The sequence below is a fragment of the Lethenteron reissneri genome, chromosome 65 (genome assembly GCF_015708825.2).
Source record: "Lethenteron reissneri isolate LAM-NWPU_2019-01 chromosome 65, ASM1570882v1, whole genome shotgun sequence".
Lineage (NCBI taxonomy): Eukaryota > Metazoa > Chordata > Hyperoartia > Petromyzontiformes > Petromyzontidae > Lethenteron > Lethenteron reissneri.
Window position 1 is genome coordinate 5,852,519 of NC_083843.1, and position 19,400 is coordinate 5,871,918.

At 52.2% G+C, this 19,400-nt stretch overlaps 1 protein-coding gene across 2 annotated transcripts in view; it reads left to right on the top strand.

The window, feature by feature from the left end:
* The first annotated feature begins 639 nt into the window (after positions 1–639).
* The window catches only part of LOC133359697 (uncharacterized), a 57,024-nt gene continuing 38,263 nt past the window's right edge, over positions 640–19,400 (top strand). For both annotated transcript variants that reach the window (XM_061578212.1, XM_061578211.1), the window contains exon 1: positions 640–4,619. In XM_061578212.1, the coding sequence (XP_061434196.1) occupies positions 4,587–4,619 (33 nt within the window). In that variant the 5' untranslated portion in view covers positions 640–4,586. The remainder of the gene's footprint in view (positions 4,620–19,400) is intronic.

A 19,400-nucleotide genomic window follows, 5' to 3' on the forward strand; every position in this document is an offset into this window, starting at 1 on the left:
CACAGAGACAAATACACACAGAGACACACACACATAGAGACACACAGACACACAAAGACAAATACACACGTAAAGACACACACACAGACACACACAGACACACAAAGACAAATACACACACAGAGACACACACACAGACACACATAGACACACAGAGACACACGCACACACAGAGACAAATACACACATAGAGGAACACACACAGACACACACACAGATACATAAAGACAAATACACACAGAGAGACGCACACGCACACACAGAGACGCACACTCACGAGACAAAAACAAACACAGACACACACATAGAGACACACAGACACACAAATACACACACATACACACACAAATACACACGTAGAGACACACACACAGACACACACAGACAAATACACACATAGAGACACACACACAGACACACACAAAGACAAATACACACACAGAGACGCACGCGCACACGCACACACAGAGACGCACACTCAAGAGACAAAGACACAGACAGACACACACGGGGAGGGAGGGAGGGGGGAGAGAGACAAAGAGAGGGGGAGGAGCTCTTTCGCCAGTGAGTTACACACCGAGAGACGCCGGGCAGACAAAGAGAGAGCGAGTGGGGGGGGGGAGAGAGACGGAAGAGAGAGGGGGGAGAGCGAAGCGAGAGAGGGGAGAGCGAAGCAGGAGAGAGTGTGGGAGAGTGAAGGGAGAGTGAAGGGAGAGCGTGACAGGCGAGAGAAAGGGGAGAGGCCGTGAGTGCAAAGCGGCGTGTCCCGTCTGTCTCTTGTGTGTCTCTCTCTCTCTCGAGAGAGAGAGAGGAGTCGGGAGACACCGTGAGGAGGAGGAGAGAGGCGTCTACACGAGGAAGAGGAGAGAGACACGAGGAGGAGACAGACACGAGGAGGAGAGAGACACGGGGAAGAGGAGAGAGACACGAGGAGAAGACAGACACGAGGAATAGAGACACGTGGAGGAGGAGGAGGAGAGAGACACGTGGTGGAGGAGGAGACAGACACGAGGAGGTGAAGGAGGAGAGAGACACGTGGAGGAGAGAGACACGTGGTGGAGGAGGAGAGAGACACGTTGTGGAGGAGACAGACGAGGAGGTGAAGGAGGAGAGAGACACGTGGAGGAGGAGGAGAGAGACACGTGGAGGAGACAGACACGAGGAGGAGAGACACGAGGAGGAGGAGAGACGAGGAGGAGGAGAGAGACACGAGGAGGAGGAGAGAGACACGACGAGGAGGAGAAACACGTGGAGGAGGAGGAAGAGGAGAGAGACACGTGGAGGAGGAGGAGGAAGAGGAGAGAGACACGTGCAGAGAGACACGAGGAGTCAAGAACACGTGGTGGTGGTGGATGAGGAAGAGAGAGCGAGACACGCGGAGTAGAGAGACACGTGGAGTAGAAACACGAGGAAGAAGAGGTGAGAGGCACGGGGCAGGGAGATAGGTGGACGAGAAGGAAGGGGAGCGGACAGACACGAGGATGAGGTGGTGGTGGTAGGGGGGAGAGACACCAGACACCCAAGAGAAGACACCATACAGATACCCAGTCCGGCTGCTCATCGCTCAGAGCTGCCGGACAAGCGAAAAGGGCGACAGAGGAAGAGGAGGTTGTTACAGGGAGGGGTGGGTGGGTTGCGTTGCTTGGCGAGCAGGAGGATGATGGCAACACCTCTGGGATAGCCAGAGGAAGAGCAGCAGAATGAGGCGGGGTGACATAATAATGATGATGGTGGTGATGATGGAGCCTCCACTCGCCCTCCTGCTCTCTTGAATCCGTAAGCGTAACGTCGACCACCACCACCACCACCATCAATCCACCACTAATCCACCACCACCAATCCAAAACCACCACCAATCCACCATCACCACCAATCCACCACCACCACCAATCCACCACCACCAATCCACCACCACCAATCCAAAACCACCACCAATCCACCACCACCACCAATCCACCACCACCAAACCACCACCACCACCAATCCACCTCCACCACCAATCCACCACCATCACCACCAATCCACCACCACTAATCCACCACCACCATCACCACCAATCCACCACCACCAATCCACCACCATCACCACCAATCCACCACCACCAATATCACCACCAATCCACCACCAATATCACCACCAATCCACCACCACTTCTCCTCCTCTTGAAAGGAGGAGACGCCAAACGGACAGCGACAAGCGGCACCGTTTGAATACAACAATTTCAGGGGAATCGCCTGAAGATCGTTCGGTCTGTTTAGAAGAAGAGGAGGAGGAAGAGGAGGAGGAAGAGGAAAAAGAAGAGGAAGCGGAGGAGATTGTTGGGGGGGGCGGAAGAGGAGAGGTGGTGGATTTTTTTTTAATGAAGCGAAGCTGATTGATTCAAAGGATATCTCCCGGATACGACAGACACACAGAGAGAGACAGAAGAAGAACGTTGAATTCTACCCCAAGGAGGGTGTTGTGTCTGTGTGTGTGAGTGTGAAGACTCGGCTGGCAGGGCAGGGAGCCGGGGGGGGGGGGGTGCGTGCGGTGCGTGCGGTGCGGGCGAGGGGAGCCGGCCTCGGGTAGAGATTCTAGGCAAGAGCGTAGGCTCCGCGAGCGGCCTAGTTACCGTCCCACCGAAAAGCCCCACGAATGTCGCGGGCTCGCTCTCCTGACAACTCCGAAGCGTCGATGCGATTTGTAATCACTTAATTTATACACTTTATATACACACACACTTTATATATATACACATACGCACGTAACATTGTCGGTGGCACTTCTGGACATCGCCACCAATTTGGTTGCAGACGTCAAGTTGGGTGACCTCCCTCCTCCCAGCACCACTCGACTCGCTATGAATTTAAGTGAATGACAAATGTTCACTTTTGTTATTATTCGGTGATTTAAACGACGAACAAACACTTCATTTTTTTTAATTAAAAAAAATTGAGTGGGGAGGGGGTTGTAATTTAAACGATTACGATTAATTTAACGCGTGTTTATTTTGTAATGTTTTAAAAAATTATGATTATTTAATGGCTAATTCACTTTTGTTACGTTATTTAAAGGGTAATTGAAATCTTAATTGATTCACTTTTTTATATTATTATTAACTCTATTATATTATCTTAACTCGGGGTGCTCGGTGTTTGCTTAATCGGTGCTATATGCAGGTGCTACTGGGATACTTGTGGGTAGTGGTGACCGTGTCGTGATGGTGGTGTGGTGGTGGTGATGATGTCCGTGGGAGATGTCAGGCATCGTCGGTGAGGTGCAATTGGTGAGCAGCGGTGCAAGGAGTTAGTGGCGGGGAGGCGGAGCGAGGTGATCGGTGAGTGCAGTTTGGCGTAACGGGAGACCGGTGGAATACCGCAAGGGATTTGTGCGAGAATCTGAATTCGCGTCGGTGAGCACTCGGTGCGAGCCATCGGTGAGCGGTCGGTGCGAGCGTTCGAGGTGAGCGGGTGCGAGGGGTCGGGGTGAGCGGCCGGGGCGAGCGGCCGGGGCGACCGGTCGGGGCGAGCGGTCGGGGCGAGCGGTCGGGGCAAGCAGTCGGGGCGAGCGGCCGGGGCGAGCGATCGGGGCGAGCGGTCGGGGTGAGCGGTCGGGACTAGCGGTCGGTGCGAGCGCTCGGTGAGCATGTGTCAGCGATCGATGTGTTGGCGTGAGCGGTGAGCGTGTGTGAGCGATCAGTGAGCGATCGGTGCGAGGCATCGGTGATCGGACGCGAGCGATTAGTGTTCGCGATCGGTGTGCGTGTGAGCGTGTGTGGAGCGGTGAGCGCCTGTGAAGCAGTCTGCGCAAGCGACTGGAGTGAGCACAAAGCGGCGTCGTCACATCCGCGCCGACATTAGTCGACGTCAGCGAGTGCTCCGCACGAGGAGTTCGGCGGGCTCGGTGGGACTACACCGCAGCAGTCCTGGGAAGACTATTTTTTTAAGCTGACGGAATGCGGAGGAGATCTCCGCGTAAGAAGCTGCTCACTAATCGCGGGGAAACAGCAAGCACCTAGGCGGCGCCGACGGTCGCTTGTTGATCGGGAGACGGCCAGCTCTGGACGTGAGAAACGGCCCAAGCCCGCCGTGCCAGCATCAGAGGAGCGGGAATTGCCTGAGGACCAGGGTGGAGAGGCTACTACAAGTGGGGACGCGGCAACCGTGTCGGGAGTCAGAAGACGAGAGTAGGGGACTTCGTGTCAGAATTAGGAGTCGAGGGGCTAGAGTAGGAAGTCCGTTTCAGAGTTAGGAGTCTAGGGGCTAGAGTAGGGGAGTCCGTGTTGGAGTTCGGAGTAGGAAATCCGTGTCGTAGTTAGGAGTCTAGAGACTAGAGTAGGAAGTTGCTGTCAAGGTTAGAACTTGGGAGTTTCGTTTAAGCATAAGGGAGTCCGTACCAGTGTTCAGAGTCTTTGGACCTAGCGTAGGGGAGTCATCGTAGGTGTACTGGGTAGAGCGTAGGGATAGCGCGGGAGTCGACATCAAGAGCGGGTGGCGCTTCGGGGGGGAAAAGACAACGGGACGTCCGATGCCTCAGGCTGGGGATGAGGCCTAGCTGTCCGGGGCCGCGGGAGGCCTGCCATCTCGCCTAGGAGGCCCGGCTGGCGAATGGATGCGACCGCTCAAGGGCAGGCGTGGCAGGTGAGACGCGGAGACGCACACACGGGGAGGGCGTTGAGGGGGGACACACGAATAGGGGAGACATGGTGAGACACGAGGAGACACTGGTGGAATACGGTGAGACTTGGGGAGACCCAGCAGAATATGGCTAAACACGGGGAGACTCGGGGAGCCTCCGGGTGACTTGGAGACAGGGAGACGTGGGGGTGACGTGCGGATATATAGACACATGGTTTCAAGGAGATTACGCAGACGGGTGGCACTGGGTGGAAGAAACATGGGGAAACACCGAGGATACACAGGGTGCAGGAGACCTGAAAAGAGACGGGTGATCAGGGGGGTAGACACTTGGAAGACGTGGGGTCACGGGACACACGATGTCAACCAACCGCCACTTCCCGTGCATATATACACGTGCGAGTGTATGTGATTTTCCTTTTGAGTGAGCGCCTGTGAATGTGATCGCCGGGCGGCTAAAACACCGAAAGTTGGCACCGCTGGGGGGGGGAGCAGCGACAGTTGGTGCATCGTAAGGGTGGTCATCTTGGTCAGTCGACCCCGCCCATGGCACTTGCTGGGTATGTTCCGTGGAACTGGTCGTGCCAGCAAGCGAGCCTTCAATACTTTACGTTGGCCTCCGAGTGCACGTGGTCCTGGTCACAACAGTGCCGTTGTGACGTCACCGCCACTTAGTGGCGAATAGCGGCTGTTGTTCTTGTTGTCGTATCTGTATGTGTGCGAGTCTGACCTCCTGCCCCTGCTGGACATCTGTAAAAAAAAAGCTTTATAGCTCATCGGATTCCTCCAGTATAAATAAATACCCTGAGTCTACCAGCATGGGTTGAGGTGGGGGAGGTAGCTCTGTGGCCACAGTAGGTTTGCACACACTAACCCAGGCGACCCGAGTTTGATTCCCAGAGCAGTTTCCATCTGGTGCAGAATATACAATGGGAGGCTGATCGATCGATCAATCTATACCCGCTCGGGTGCGGTCGAGAAATGGCTCCCGACTGGTCAACCATGTTATGTATGCGGATGATTTGGTAAACCCTGCTCGCTCTGACAAGGAGTTGGAGACTCTGCTGCTGAACCTGGCAATACGAGTTCGAATTGGGGGTTCGAGTCTGTAAGAATATCTCACGGCTAGCCGTGTATCTCCCTGTGGATGTGTGTGTTCATGCAAATGTCACTGTGTCAGGGTGTACGCGTGTTTTCGTGTGGTTGTTTTTGAGTGTGAGTGGGGAGTGAGCGGTGGCATAGCGGTGAGCGCGCTGCGCTACGAACCCGGCGTAGACCCGAGTTAGATTCCTGCTCATGGTCATCAACACCAGTGACGATTATCTGCACCGGTCCTGGGCCTCCGCTCGGTCGACTTAGCCTCAAATGAGTATCTAGTGCAGTGTGTAAACATAGCCACTAGGGAGACAAAGGTGGCAGAGCGTGGAGCTGGCCAAGCACCACCTCCTGTGCCGTGTCGGTCTTCATAGGTGCTGCTGCTACTCGCATACAGCACTTGCCCCCAACAGCCTATTTGAGGCTATACGGGGAATCTTTGTCTTTGCGTGGGTGTGCTAGTGGGGAGCGGTGGCGCAGTGGTTAGCGCTGCAGGGTGCAACGAACGAACCCGGGCAGAGACTTGAGTTGGATTCCTGCTCACAGCCAACATCTGTGAGAGCGAATATTTGAACGCAGTCCTGGGGTCTCCCCTAGGTCGACTCAGCATACAATTAATTACCCAGTGCAGTGGCGTTCACTAAACGGTGGACACTGGGTAGACAACAGGGTGACCGGGTGTTTCGTTTAGCCAATATCAACATTGGGGAGACAAAGGCGGTTGGGAATAGGGTGGTGCTGTGTCCATACCACCCCTCCTCCTTCCCAGAAGGTGGTGGTACTCGTTAACAGCATTTGCCCCAACAGACTTTGCACGCTACACGGGGGAGCTTTGTGTTGTGTTAGCATATGTGAACCATCTGTCAGCTTCTAGCGCCTGGGTGTCCCGTGACCTCCTCCTCATCCTGCACCTTAGCATAGCACAGCAGTCAAACCACAGAGCACATGGGTCTGTCCCGTGACCTCTGCCTCCTGTATTTCGCATGGCACAGCAGTCAAACCACAGAGCACATGGGTCTGTCTCGTGACCTCTGCCTCCTGTACTTCGCATGGCACAGCAATCAAACCACAGAGCACATGGGTCTGTCTCGTGACCTCTGCCTCCTGTACTTAGCATGGCACAGCAGTCAAACCACAGAGCACATGGGTCTGTCTCGTGACCTCTTGTACCTAGCCTAGCACAGCAGTCAACCCATGACACCTGCTTTTGTCCCGTGATTTCTCTTCTTGCACCTAGCCTGACACGAGTTGTTGTGTATACCTTTGTTACAGTTCATATTGTGTATATACGCTTAGTCTGGCTCTGTGAGCCACAGTGATTAACACTGGAACCTATTGGAGCCTTGGTCTGGCTCTGTGAGCCCCAGTGATTAACACTGAATCCTGTGGGAGCCTTAGTCTGGCTCTTTGAGCCTCAGTGATTAACACTGAACCCTGTGGGAGCCTTATCCTGGCTCAAGGAGCCTCAGGGATTAACACTGAACCCTGTAGGGAGCCTTAGTCTGGCTCTGTGAGTCTCAGTGATTAACACTGAACCCTGTGGGAGCCTTTTCCTGGCTCAATGAGCCTCAGGGATTAACACTGAACCCTGTAGGGAGCCTTAGCCTGGCTCAGTGAGCCTCAGTGATTAACACTGAACCCTGTGGGGAGCCTTAGCCTGGCTCAAGGAGCCTCAGTGATTAACACTGAACCCTGTTGGGAGCCTTAGCCTGGCTCAAGGAGCCTCAGGGATTAACACTGAACCTTATGGGGAGCATTGGCCTGGCTCAGTGAGCCACAGGGATTGAAACCTAAGGACCCGTGGCATCTGACTCCATTGCTGACGTTCACCTTCTCACGCACACGAGGCTAATTAATTATTCATAAGTTGTGACCGCACCTCCGCTCTCCCATTGGTAGTTCCGCGCGACGCTATTAGCATAATTTATTCACTATTGACCACGATGCCCCCTACCCCGCGCGCTGTGGGGGGTGGGGCGGGGGGGGGGGAATGGACCGCTTCTCGCTCGCTCCCATTGGCTGTCGGCGACGTCACGCGCCGACGCGGAGCGCGCTGATTGGCTGCTCTTGTTGCTATGCTCGCGGGGGAGGGGGGAAGGTGGTGGGGGGGGGAAGGTGGGAGGGGGTGGGGGGAACTTTCGAGGAACGGTTCTTGGGTTTCAAAGGCTTTGCGTGCAAAACAGGAATCTCTTAATTTAAGTCTTAATTTTATTTGAACAGTAACGTACAACTATTTACGCTTTTCGCGAATGCAACTTTGCACAACCACTACATTTAAATTGCCCATCGCAAAAAACACGGTAAAAATGTCTTTGGCAAATGTAATTTTCCCACTAATCTCCCATTTGGTTAATTCAGTACGGGGTATATATTAAATTAGCGCACGCGTGAAAGCAAAACGTTGCCGTGCACACGTCATTACGAATGATACGATCACATTCCACTTAATTTACACTGACAATGTAATGCGACGTTTGCATCGTCGTGGACATTCGCATTCGTGACTGACGTGGGGTTTGTTGTTGTGTAAGTAGCTCGTGGTGGTGGTGGTTAAGTAACAGCCCGTGTGGATAACGTTGAGTTCTCTTGACCGGCAAGACGAGACACTCACGGCCACCACCACCAACAACAACCACCACCACCAGTAGTCACTTTAAGATGTTTCTTGTTCATGTTTTTGTTTTGTTGCGGTTGCACCCGAGTCAAGAGCCGCATGGCTCACATGGTTATACCTAAAAGGAAAAAGGAAAATATTCCCACAATCACCAGCAACACTACCACAATCACCACCAACGCTACTACAACCACCACCAACACTACAACCACCACCAACACTACCACCACCAACATTACCACAACCAACACTACCACAACCAACACTACCACAACCAACACAACCACAACCAACACAACCACATACACAATTGTTGGAATTCCCTACACCTCTGCTGTAGCAGACGGATAGAAAATATGGCATCTGTGCAGGACCGCCCTTTCCTGAAACCGCATTTGGGCTCCGCAAGCTCCTCAGCGTGCCTAGCATGGTGATGTTGACTAATCCTTGCCAGGACCTTTCCCAGCACACTGAGGAGTGAGATGCCCCTGTAGTTGTTACAGCCTGTGTGGTCCCCCTTCTTAAAGAAGGGGACCACCAGGACATCCTTCCAATCCTGTGGAACCCGTCCAGTGGTCCAGACTGTTGTTATCATGTCATGTAGGGCAGTTTGTGCACAAACTCCACTCTCCCTCAGCATTTAGCTTGGGAGATCATCTCTGCCCGGTGCCTTTCCTGGTCTCAGGCTCTGGATCGCCTTCAGTACTTCCTCAACAGATGGCACCTCAGGCAGCCACTCACAGGGGGTGACTTTTTTTTCCAAGACACCAGAGCCTCAACAGGGCCATCCTCACTATTCCCCACGATGTTTTCCATTGTGAGGGATTTCCCCTCACACAGAACTTCACAGAAATGCTCAGCAAATCTGCAAACCTGTTCCTGGGGGTTGGAGATTGGTTCACCGTTTTTCCCCTAATGATGATAATAGGTATGGCACTGCAGGTAACTTTTTTGATGGAGTTAAATAGCGATTTGTGATCGCGGGCCATTGAGGCAGACTCCATCTCCTCAGCAACCCGCGGCCACCTCCCATCCTTGCAGCGCCTCACAGCTTTCCGAACCTCCGAGCGAAGGCTGCAGTAAGTCTCCTCATTCTCTGACGTGGGATGCTGTAGACGTTGAGAGTGGGCCTGTCGCTTTTTCTCAGCCAGCCTAAACACCTCTCAGTCAGGGTCTCTGGGGATGTCTGGACCATGTATCCAAAGCAGCCATTGCAGATGCATGAGCCACAGTCCTAAACCTCGCCCATTTACCCTCGATATCTGGAGGAGTGGGGGAGGATGCCAACCCCAGCCTCAAGCAATGATTAAATTCTCGCTTGCAACTTTCATCAGCTAGCTGAGACCAGGCCACCTTGGGTTTGAATGGGTTCCTGGGTGTACTCCCACCACTGGCGTGGAAGAATGGTAGGCGCATCTTACAGATGACAAGTCGATGGTCAGTGGACAGATTAGCTCCACGGTAGGTCCTGGTGTCAAACACATGGGCCCGTATCTGCTGTTCTGTCACTACGTAGTCCAGCATATGTTATTGCTTGGACCCGGCATGCATCCATGATGTTGTGTGGATGTGCCGATGCCGGAACGGTGTGTTGGTAATTACAAGCCCATGGGTTGCACAAAAATCTAGCAGCCTCCTACCGTTGTTATTGAGCTGATCTGGCCCATGCCTTCCAATAACTCGAGACCAGGTGCCAGCATCATGAACAACTCGGGCATTGAAGTCGCCCAACAGGATGACTCTATCCCGAGGGGCCATTTTAGCTAGCACCTTTGACAGGAGGTCATAGAAGCCATCTGACTCATTGGCCTTGCTTGCATCCCTCCACGGATATTCGTCATCCGTGGGGGCATAAGTAACCATGATCAACCACTCCTCGCCTCCAGTTGATGGGAAGGTGAGCCCAAAGTAGTCTGGCGCTTACCGCTTCCTATACCTCACCGGCACGCTCCCACACCCCCTTCATTCTTTTCTTTTTTTTATATAAAAGTCTCCGTGTGCGCTTGCGAGGGATTTGGCTCTCAAATGGTGGGGTTTAAGTAAAAAAGAATTCGCCAGCCAGCACGCGCTAAGCCCCGCGGTGGGAATAGGCTATTCCTTTTTCACGGCCGTCACCTTTACATTAGTTAAATTAGCGATTTTGTGGAAAGTAGCAATATTTATTTATTTATTGCACGACATCGACTGTACCAACTCATGCCAATTGCGTGGGGGGGCGGACCCTGCCAAGTGATGCGCGTTTGGTCGAGCTTACATTTTCTTTTACGCGTTTCACAAGCAATAAATATACACATAATGCTGCGGCTATTTCTTCACAGTGTCATGTCCTCTTCGCCCCCCCCCCCCCCCAACACGATGCGTGCAGTTACTGCTATAAAGTCCGTAGATATTAATATTATTACAGCGCTTACATAGCATTGTTGTAGTTTTATTGTTTACTATTATTAAACCAATAAGTAGCCAAACTTTACAATAATAATGTTTGTGTGCAGATAACAACTCAGCTTCATTGTTTACTATTATGAAACAAATACATTTGCAAATATTACATTTATAATGTTTGTGTGCAGATAACTCAGGTTAATTGTTTACTATTATCAAACAAATACGTTGGCAAAGATTACAATAATTATGTTTGTGTGCAGATAATAACTCACGTTCATTGCTTACTATTATGAAACAAATACATTGCCACATATTACAATAATAATCTTTGTGTGCACATACCAACTCTGGTTCATTGCTTACTATTATGAAACAAATACGTTGCCAGATATTACAATAATTATGTTTGTGTGCACATAAGAACTCTGGTTCATTGTTTGCTATTATCAAACTAATTAGTTGGCAGATATTACAATAATGTTTGTGTGCAGATAAGAACTCAGCTTCATTGTTTACTATTATGAAACAAATAAGTTTTCAAATATTACATTTATAATGTTTGTGTGCAGATAACTCAGGTTAATTGTTTACTATTATCAAACAAATACGTTGACAAAGATTACAATAATTATGTTTGTGTGCAGAAAACCTATTCTTCATTATTAGGTTGCTAAATATTCCCTTTTTTTACTGTCTCTTTTTTACGCTGCGACGGTGTACTGCCAGTCTGTGCTGTGGCCTGCTGCCTGCTCATTAATTAACGTCAGTGCACCCACTCTATTATCTACACTGCTAATTTGCCTTTTGCCCATTATGAGTGTATGCCAGTCTATAATATGTTGCCTACTTCTTTACCTCACTCAGTGTACTGCCAGCCTTTCATGTCGACTGTATCCTGCTTTTTCAGCTGCTACCCGTATTGCCAGCTTTTAATGTCGACTGTAGCAATGCTTATGTAATTGAGTCGGCATACTCTCAGTCTATAATCTAGACTGTAGCCTGCTTCTCAACTTACCTGTGTGTACTGCTGCTCTTTAATTTACACTTATTTCTGCTTATTTCTTCAATGCATTTCTATAGTTTTGATTGCTTACGTCACGCTATTTACTCATACGTAATACTGCGATACTGAAAGCTGTGCCATCATCGGGGATTGCTCTGCACGTCGATGTGTGTGTGTGAGTCGATGTGTGTGTGTTTGAGTCCATATGTGTGTGCGTGTAGGTCCATGCGTTGTTTAAGTCCATGTGTGTGTCTGTCTTTTTCGAACGGACAACGCCCGATGTGTGTGTGTGTACGTCGAAGTGTTTGTGTGTGTGTGTGTCAGTCCAAGAGTGCGTGTCAGTCCATTTGTGTGCATATCAATCGCTATGTGTGTGTTAGTCCATGTGTGTGTGTTAGTCGATGTGTGTGCATGGCTCCATCTGAGTGTGTAAGTCAATGTGCGTATGTGTGTCTGTGTGTGTCAGTCGATGTGTGTGTGGACATCGATGTGTATGTCAGTCCATATGTGCGTGTTGGTCCACATGTGTGTGTAAGTCCATACATGTGTGTGTGTCACTCGATGTGTGTGTGTAAGTCAATGCGTGTGTGTGAGTTGATATGTGTGTGTTGATCCGTGTGTGTATCTAAAGTAGATGTATGTGTGTCACAGTCCATATGTGTATGTAGGGCAATGTGTGTGTCAGTCTATGTATGTGTGTGTAAGTCCATGTGTGTGTGACTTAGTCGATGTGTGTTTACGTCAATGTGTGTGCGAGTCCACGTATGTCTGTGTGTGAGTCGATGTGTGTGTGTGTGAGTCGCCGTATGTGTGTACGTCGATATATGTGTGTGTAACTCCATGTGCGTGTATCTAAAGTGGATGTCTATGCGTGTGTGAGTCCATATGTGTGTGTGCGTAAGTCCATGCGTTTGTGTGTGTGAGTCGATATGTCTGTGTGTGTCAGTCCATGGGCATGTGTGTTAGTCGCTTTGTGTGCGTGGCTCCATGTGAGTCAGTGGAAGTCCATTTCTTTGCGTGTCTGTAGGTCCATGTGTGCATGTGAGTGAATGTATGTGCTTTATTGACCTGCTCAAGGCCTATGATACCATCAGTAGGCCTGGCCTCTGGGTTGTTCTTCATGCTCACGATCCTTAAGGACCTTCATGATGGTGAGCGGCCCCGAGTCAAAATACGTGGCCTTCAGTCAGCCATTCCCTCTACACCTTGGGGTGTGACAGGGATGTCCTCTGGCTTCCACATTCTTTAACATATCTTTTGACCACGTAGTTCGTGAAGCCTTTAATGGCTGTACCGGAGGAATTACCATATGCTACAGATACAATGGGAGGCTGATCGATGCCCGGGTGAGGTCAAGAGATGGCTCCCTATTGCTCAACCATGTTATGTATGCTGATGATCTGGTAATTGCCGCTCACTCAGAGGAGGAGTTGGAAGCACTGCTGCTGAACTTGGAGCGTGCCACTAAGAAGTGGGGTCTTACCATCAGCCCCACCAAAACTAAGCACCTGGCTGGATATTTTGTACCATCGGACAACTCACCCCCACAACTCACAATTGGTGATGCGGCAGTTGTGGAGAGATTGGAGAGATTAATTCTAGACTTGAAGCTTTCGTGACTGCAAGGATTCATATTCTTAGGTTTTTTTTCGGTAAAGTCACGTAGGTAAAACATCAAAATTAATAAAAATAAAATAAAGATCACGACGTTTCGGAGGCAACACAAGTCTCCGTCATCAGGTGGGACCGTCACAGCCAGATTAGCTGCATCAAGTGAGGCAATGATTCAAGATGTAATCCCTTAAAAGCGAGTTGAGGGGGGAGGAGAGGGGGGGGGAGCTCATCAGAATGTGGTAGCCAATGAATGGAACGTATCGGGAGGGAGGGGGGGCGGGGCCAAAAGGGTGGGCGACGGCGTGGAAGCGATTGTGCGCAAGCGACAAACTGCTGCACACGCCAACGTCTTGGACAGGGAGGGGGGGGAGACCAAAACCGGCCCCTCCAATTCGATTTCGCCAATCCGTATTGAGGCAACAATGTGGCCCAAAATGCCCAAACTGCCGCCCCCTCCCCCCTCCCTGTCCAAGACGTTGGCGTGTGCAGCAGTTTGTCGCTTGCGCACAATCGCTTCCACGCCGTCGCCCACCCTTTTGGCCCCGCCCCCCCTCCCTCCCGATACGTTCCATTCATTGGCTACCACATTCTGATGAGCTCCCCCCCCCTCTCCTCCCCCCTCAACTCGCTTTTAAGGGATTACATCTTGAATCATTGCCTCACTTGATGCAGCTAATCTGGCTGTGACGGTCCCACCTGATGACGGAGACTTGTGTTGCCTCCGAAACGTCGTGATCTTTATTTATTTTTATTAATTTTGATGTTTTACCTACGTGACTTTACCGAAAAAAAAACCTAAGAATTGGAGAGATTCCCATACCTGGCCAGTGTGCTCATGACCGGCTCCGGTTTAACAGCAGAAGTCTCAATCCAAATCAGTCGAGCGCCATTACCTTTTCATCGGCTGCGTTATGCTGTGTGAAAGCTACATGATCTCTCGCTCCGCATGAAGCTCTAGGTCTTCTCGGCCACGGTAATTCCCTCCCTTTTCTACGCTTGCGAAATGTGCACCCCCCCTAATGGAACATCTTCGCCGGTTAGAAACATTTAGGCTGGCCTGCTCACGATCCATCCTGGATTTAACCATATGTGTGTGTGTACGTCTAAGTCGATGTGTTTCTATGTGTGTGGGTCGATGTCTGTGTGTAAATCAACGTGTGTGTCTGCTTTTTCGCCCGGGCAACGCCGAGTACTTACCGGTAGTTTGTTCATAAGAAGAGCCACTCCCTGTTGTTTGGTGGTCTCCTGCCCCAAGTGGAGGACTGTCCACCCTTCATGGTGGCAGGAGCCAGAGCCGGTCCACCGGACCTCCTGAATGCCATAGAGATCCAGGCGGTACCGGTCCAGTTCCTGACAGAGGAGTGGCAGCCTCTCCTCCGCGGTGAGCATTTGAACATTCCACGTGGCCACCCTCAGTGTTTTTTTTTGTTTCTGGAGGAGCCCCGAGGGCAAAGATTCAATCTCCTGGCTCCGCCAAATGGGGTTTGGCCAGGAGACGTCATAGATGCCTGTCCCCCCGGGGCCTCCGGCACAAGCTTATTAATTATATATTTTAAACGTGGTATTGTGGTAATTAATTGAAGGTGGAGGGGTTACCAGCAACCTCGCACCCATCCAGAACCCCCATTTGGCTGCTGTGGTGGTTACAAAAGCCAATGAGGGGAATGGCCAATCTAATGTGGCCTTCCCCCCATGGCACTGCCCACCACAGTGTTGCTATCCGGCACCACGAGGAGGTAGGGGGTTGTTTTTCCTGAACAACCACCACCAACACTACCACAACCACCACCAACACTACCACAACCACCACCAACACTACCACAAACAACACAACCACCACCAACACAACCACCAACACTACCACCACCAACACTACAACAACCACCACCAACACTACCACAACCACCAACCACACAACCACATCCCCCACCACCACAAACAACATCACCAGCGCCAGTGATGGCGATTATCTGAACCACTCCTGGGCCTCCTCCCCTACCTAGGTCGACCTTATGCGGGTGTACAAACATCGCCACCCAGGGAGACAAAGGCGGCCGGGCGTGCGTTGGTAGCTGTCCACCCACCCCCTCGTGTGCCACATTGTCCCAACCTTTGTAGCATGATCGACTACGTACGGCACAAGTGAAATTCACCACACGTACAAGGGGGTGCCGCAGTGGCTATGAGATGTTAACTACCTCGCCTGGTATACAGGAGGCCGTGGGTTCGATCCCAGACCCAGACAATGCCTGCTGCTGCTGCTGTATATTTGGAATTTACGTCTCTCATCATCATCACGGTGGCTACAAGATGTTAACTACCTCGCCTGGTAAACAGGAGAGTGTGGGTTCGATCCTGGATCCTGACAATGCCTGCTGCTGTATATTTGGAGTTTGCATCTCTTTCTCTTTCATCATAATCACGGTGACTAGGAGATGTTACCTACCTCGCATGGTATATAGGTCGTGGGTTCGATCCTGCACCCTGACAATGCCTGCTGCTGCTGTATATTTGGAGTTTGCTTCTATCTCTCTCATCGTCATGACGGTGGCTAGGAAATGTTAACTACCTCACCTGGTATACAGGAGAGCATGGGTTCGATCACGGACCTTGATGATGTCTGCTGCTGTATATTTGCTGTACTAGTGTTGCGTGGTGAATGACGACTCGGAGGCAGGTTTCCAGGTAATGGCTTGCGCCGGGTTTATTAACACAAGGGAGCAATAACCGCACCAGAGGTAGGTGCCCCTACATAGGGTCCTTCACAGAGACCTCGGCTCTATCTGCTGCTAGCCCAGCTATCTCTGGCTCTCTCTGCTGCTAGCCCAGCTATCTCTTGCTCTTTCACTCGAGTCGGGACGGGGGCTCAACCAACACTACCCGACCGAGGAGAGCAGCGCCTCACCTAACCCTAGCTGGCTCGTGCAGACCTCTCCCAGCCTTACCCCTGGCTATCTCTTCAACCCCTCTCCATCCTGGGCTCCCACAACGACCCGCCTTTCATCACGGGGCCCCTCTTAAGTACCCCTAGGTGACATGACGTCCTCGCACTTCACCGCGCATATGACGACTACTCTAAATGAAAAAAAATCAGCCGACCCGGCTGTCAATGATACGGGAGCGTTAGCCCCAAAGTCCACAGGCAACGCCACGCCCGGAGGGTGGGCAGTTTCGGCCATTGCAATCAACTGGGCTGTGGTGTCCACTGTGGTCCTGCAGCGACTCGAACCCAGGGTACACGCGCACCCGCCTTCCGTAGGCAGCCTGGACAGGCCATCAGCGTTTCCATGCTGTGCCCCCTTTCTGCGGATGACATCGAAGGAATATTCCTGCAGCACCTCGAGCCAGCGGGACAGCTGACCCGAGGGCTGATCTATCCGCAACGAATATTGCAGGGCCGCATGGTCAGTCCGAACGGTAAACCGCCTACTATACAAATAGGGCCTATGCAGCTGCACAAAAAACACAATGGCCAGCAGCTCCCTCCAGGTAACACAATACCGCTGCTCCACGGGGGACACAACGCGACTACCATAGAGCAACGACCCTTTCAACCCCGTCGACCACCTGAGCCAGGACAGCCCCAATGCCCATGTCGCTGGCATCGGTGTCGAGAATGAAGGGCTTTGAAAAGTCAGGGTACCCCAAGGGCAGCGCATCCGCCAAGGATGCCCCTGCTAAACTTTTGACCTTTGGCAGATAGTGCGTGCAGTGGCTTTGCTTTCGTCGCAAAATAGCATGTAAAGTGACGATAGTACGAGGCGAAGCCGACGAAGCTGCGCACTTCAGCGACAGATGTGGGAGTCGGCCACGTCAGGACACAAGCTGTCTTTCCGGATCCGTGGCGACACCTGACACACTAACAATATGGCCCAAATATTTCACCGATGGTTGCAACAAATGACACTTTTGTGGTTTAAATTTTAAGCCAGCAGCACGCACTTTGACGAACACTGACTCAAGACGCCACAAGTGCTCGTCAAATGTACGGCTGAAAACAATAACGTCGTCCACGTAAATTAAACAAGATTCCCACTGCAGACCCGCTAAAACCATCTCCATGAGACATTGGAAGGTGGCCGGGGCCGAATGAAGGCCCATAGGAAACCGATTAAGTTGTAACAGCCCCTGGGGTGTGCGGAACGCTGTCTTTGGTCTAGAGGCCTCGTCCAGTGGCAATTGCCAGAACCCCGAGAGCAAGTCTAAGGTCGAAGAACCGCGCACCTGAGAGGGCGTCGAGTGAATCATCCATGCAGGGCAAGGGATATGCATCAGCCACCGAAATCTTGTTTAGCTTCTGAAAATCGACGCAAAACCGGAGACTCCTGTCCCGTTTCTTGACTGGCACAATGGGGGCGCCCTAAGGGCTAGTGGATCAGGAGACAATGTCTGCTGCCAACATCTCGTCGACTACCACGTTGACATGATATTTTACCTTGGGGTTGAATCGGTGTGAATTTAGCCGAATAGGGGGCGAATTTCCTGTGTCTATGTGATGTTCCAGCAGAGTCGTGCAACCAATATCGAATTTACTCTTACTAAACACATCGGTGAATCTCTCAATGAGTTTGCAGAGCCGCTGGCGCTCCTCGGGGGACAACAAGGCATTCTCTTGACTCAGCGCATCAATCCATGATGCGTCGGTCCTCCCACAGTGTGTGACGCCCGCCACAACACCCCCAGCCGGCACAGCATCATCGGGTGGAGAAGCCGGGGTTGCATGCGCCAAGACGGTGCCTGCCGGAATCGCCATTGGCAAGGGACCTGAATTCAGGACCTGCAAGAATGGGTTCTGGTCCTCTGACAGGGCTGTTAGGGCACCCACTAAACAGGGCGTCCTCAAGAAGTAGTTTGAGGGAGATAACAGGATGCCCATCCCGGGGGAACGCAAATCCAGGGGCCTGCGCAACCTCAGGGGTACCAGCTTTTGTGACCCAGGTGGAATGGTCACAGACTCCTTCGTCAAAGCCCGTACACTGGCGCTAAGGGGGGACAACAAAGTGGGAGACTTCAAGAAATGCAGCCGTCGGTCCAATGGCATCTCCACACAGCCTTGGTCCACGAGAAAACGGATGGGCATCTTGGCCAAAGAATCCGTTCCAAAAAGGCATGGCACTGCCAATGCCTTAGAGACCAAAACCGGCCCCTCCAATTCGATTTCGCCAATCCGTATTGAGGCAACAATGTGGCCCAAAATGCCCAAACTGCCGCCGTTTGCGGCAACACATGCCCCTTGAACTGTGCGTAATGGGCAAACGCTGTGTGGCAACAACCCAACGATGCACTCAGATATAATAGTGGCCGATGCTCCCGTGTCCACCAAGACCCGTACATCAATACCCTGGACACTACCAGCAATCGCCAAGGAACCAACCGCGGCCACCACAACCCGATGCACGAGCGCGTTCCATTGACGGACTCGCCTAGGCCACCCGGCGAGTGACAACGAAGGCGCACAGGGCGTTTCTGAGCTCTTAGTGATGGTCTTGTGATCATGACCCCTAACCCCGCTAGATGAGTGAGGTGAGGGGATCGGCCGAATTAATGATGTGTTGCGAATCGCCTGAGGCCCTGGCGACGCCGATGTGGAGCCGGAGGACGATGAGGGCGTGCTGAAGGCTCCGGGGGCGTTGTGGCAGCCCAACCCGATGTGGCCCTGCTGACCACAACGAAAGCAGGAGGTGGACACCGACCCCCGCGCACGAGAAGACCTCACCCGCCCCCGTTGCTCCGTCTGGCTGCCCCCGGCACCCCTCCCATGTTGGTCGCCCCCTGCGAAGGCTACGAGGCCATCTTCCCCTGGAGGTGTGCCAGCCCCCTCAAGACCTGGGGCCCCAGTGCACACCACCACGCCGGGTGGCTGGTGCACGGCGAGATGGGCCTGGATTCCCTGCGCCACCCGCAGGGACGAGATGTCCGCCTCCTCGGCAATCGCCAGCGCTACACCCAGCTTCCACGCAAGGCAAAGCAGCCGCTCCAAGGCCAAGGATTCCAGTGCTGACCCATCCATAAAAGGATACGCCACCCTTGCCAGCACCAGTAAGGAGCTGCGGTAGGCGAGTGGTGTTTCTGA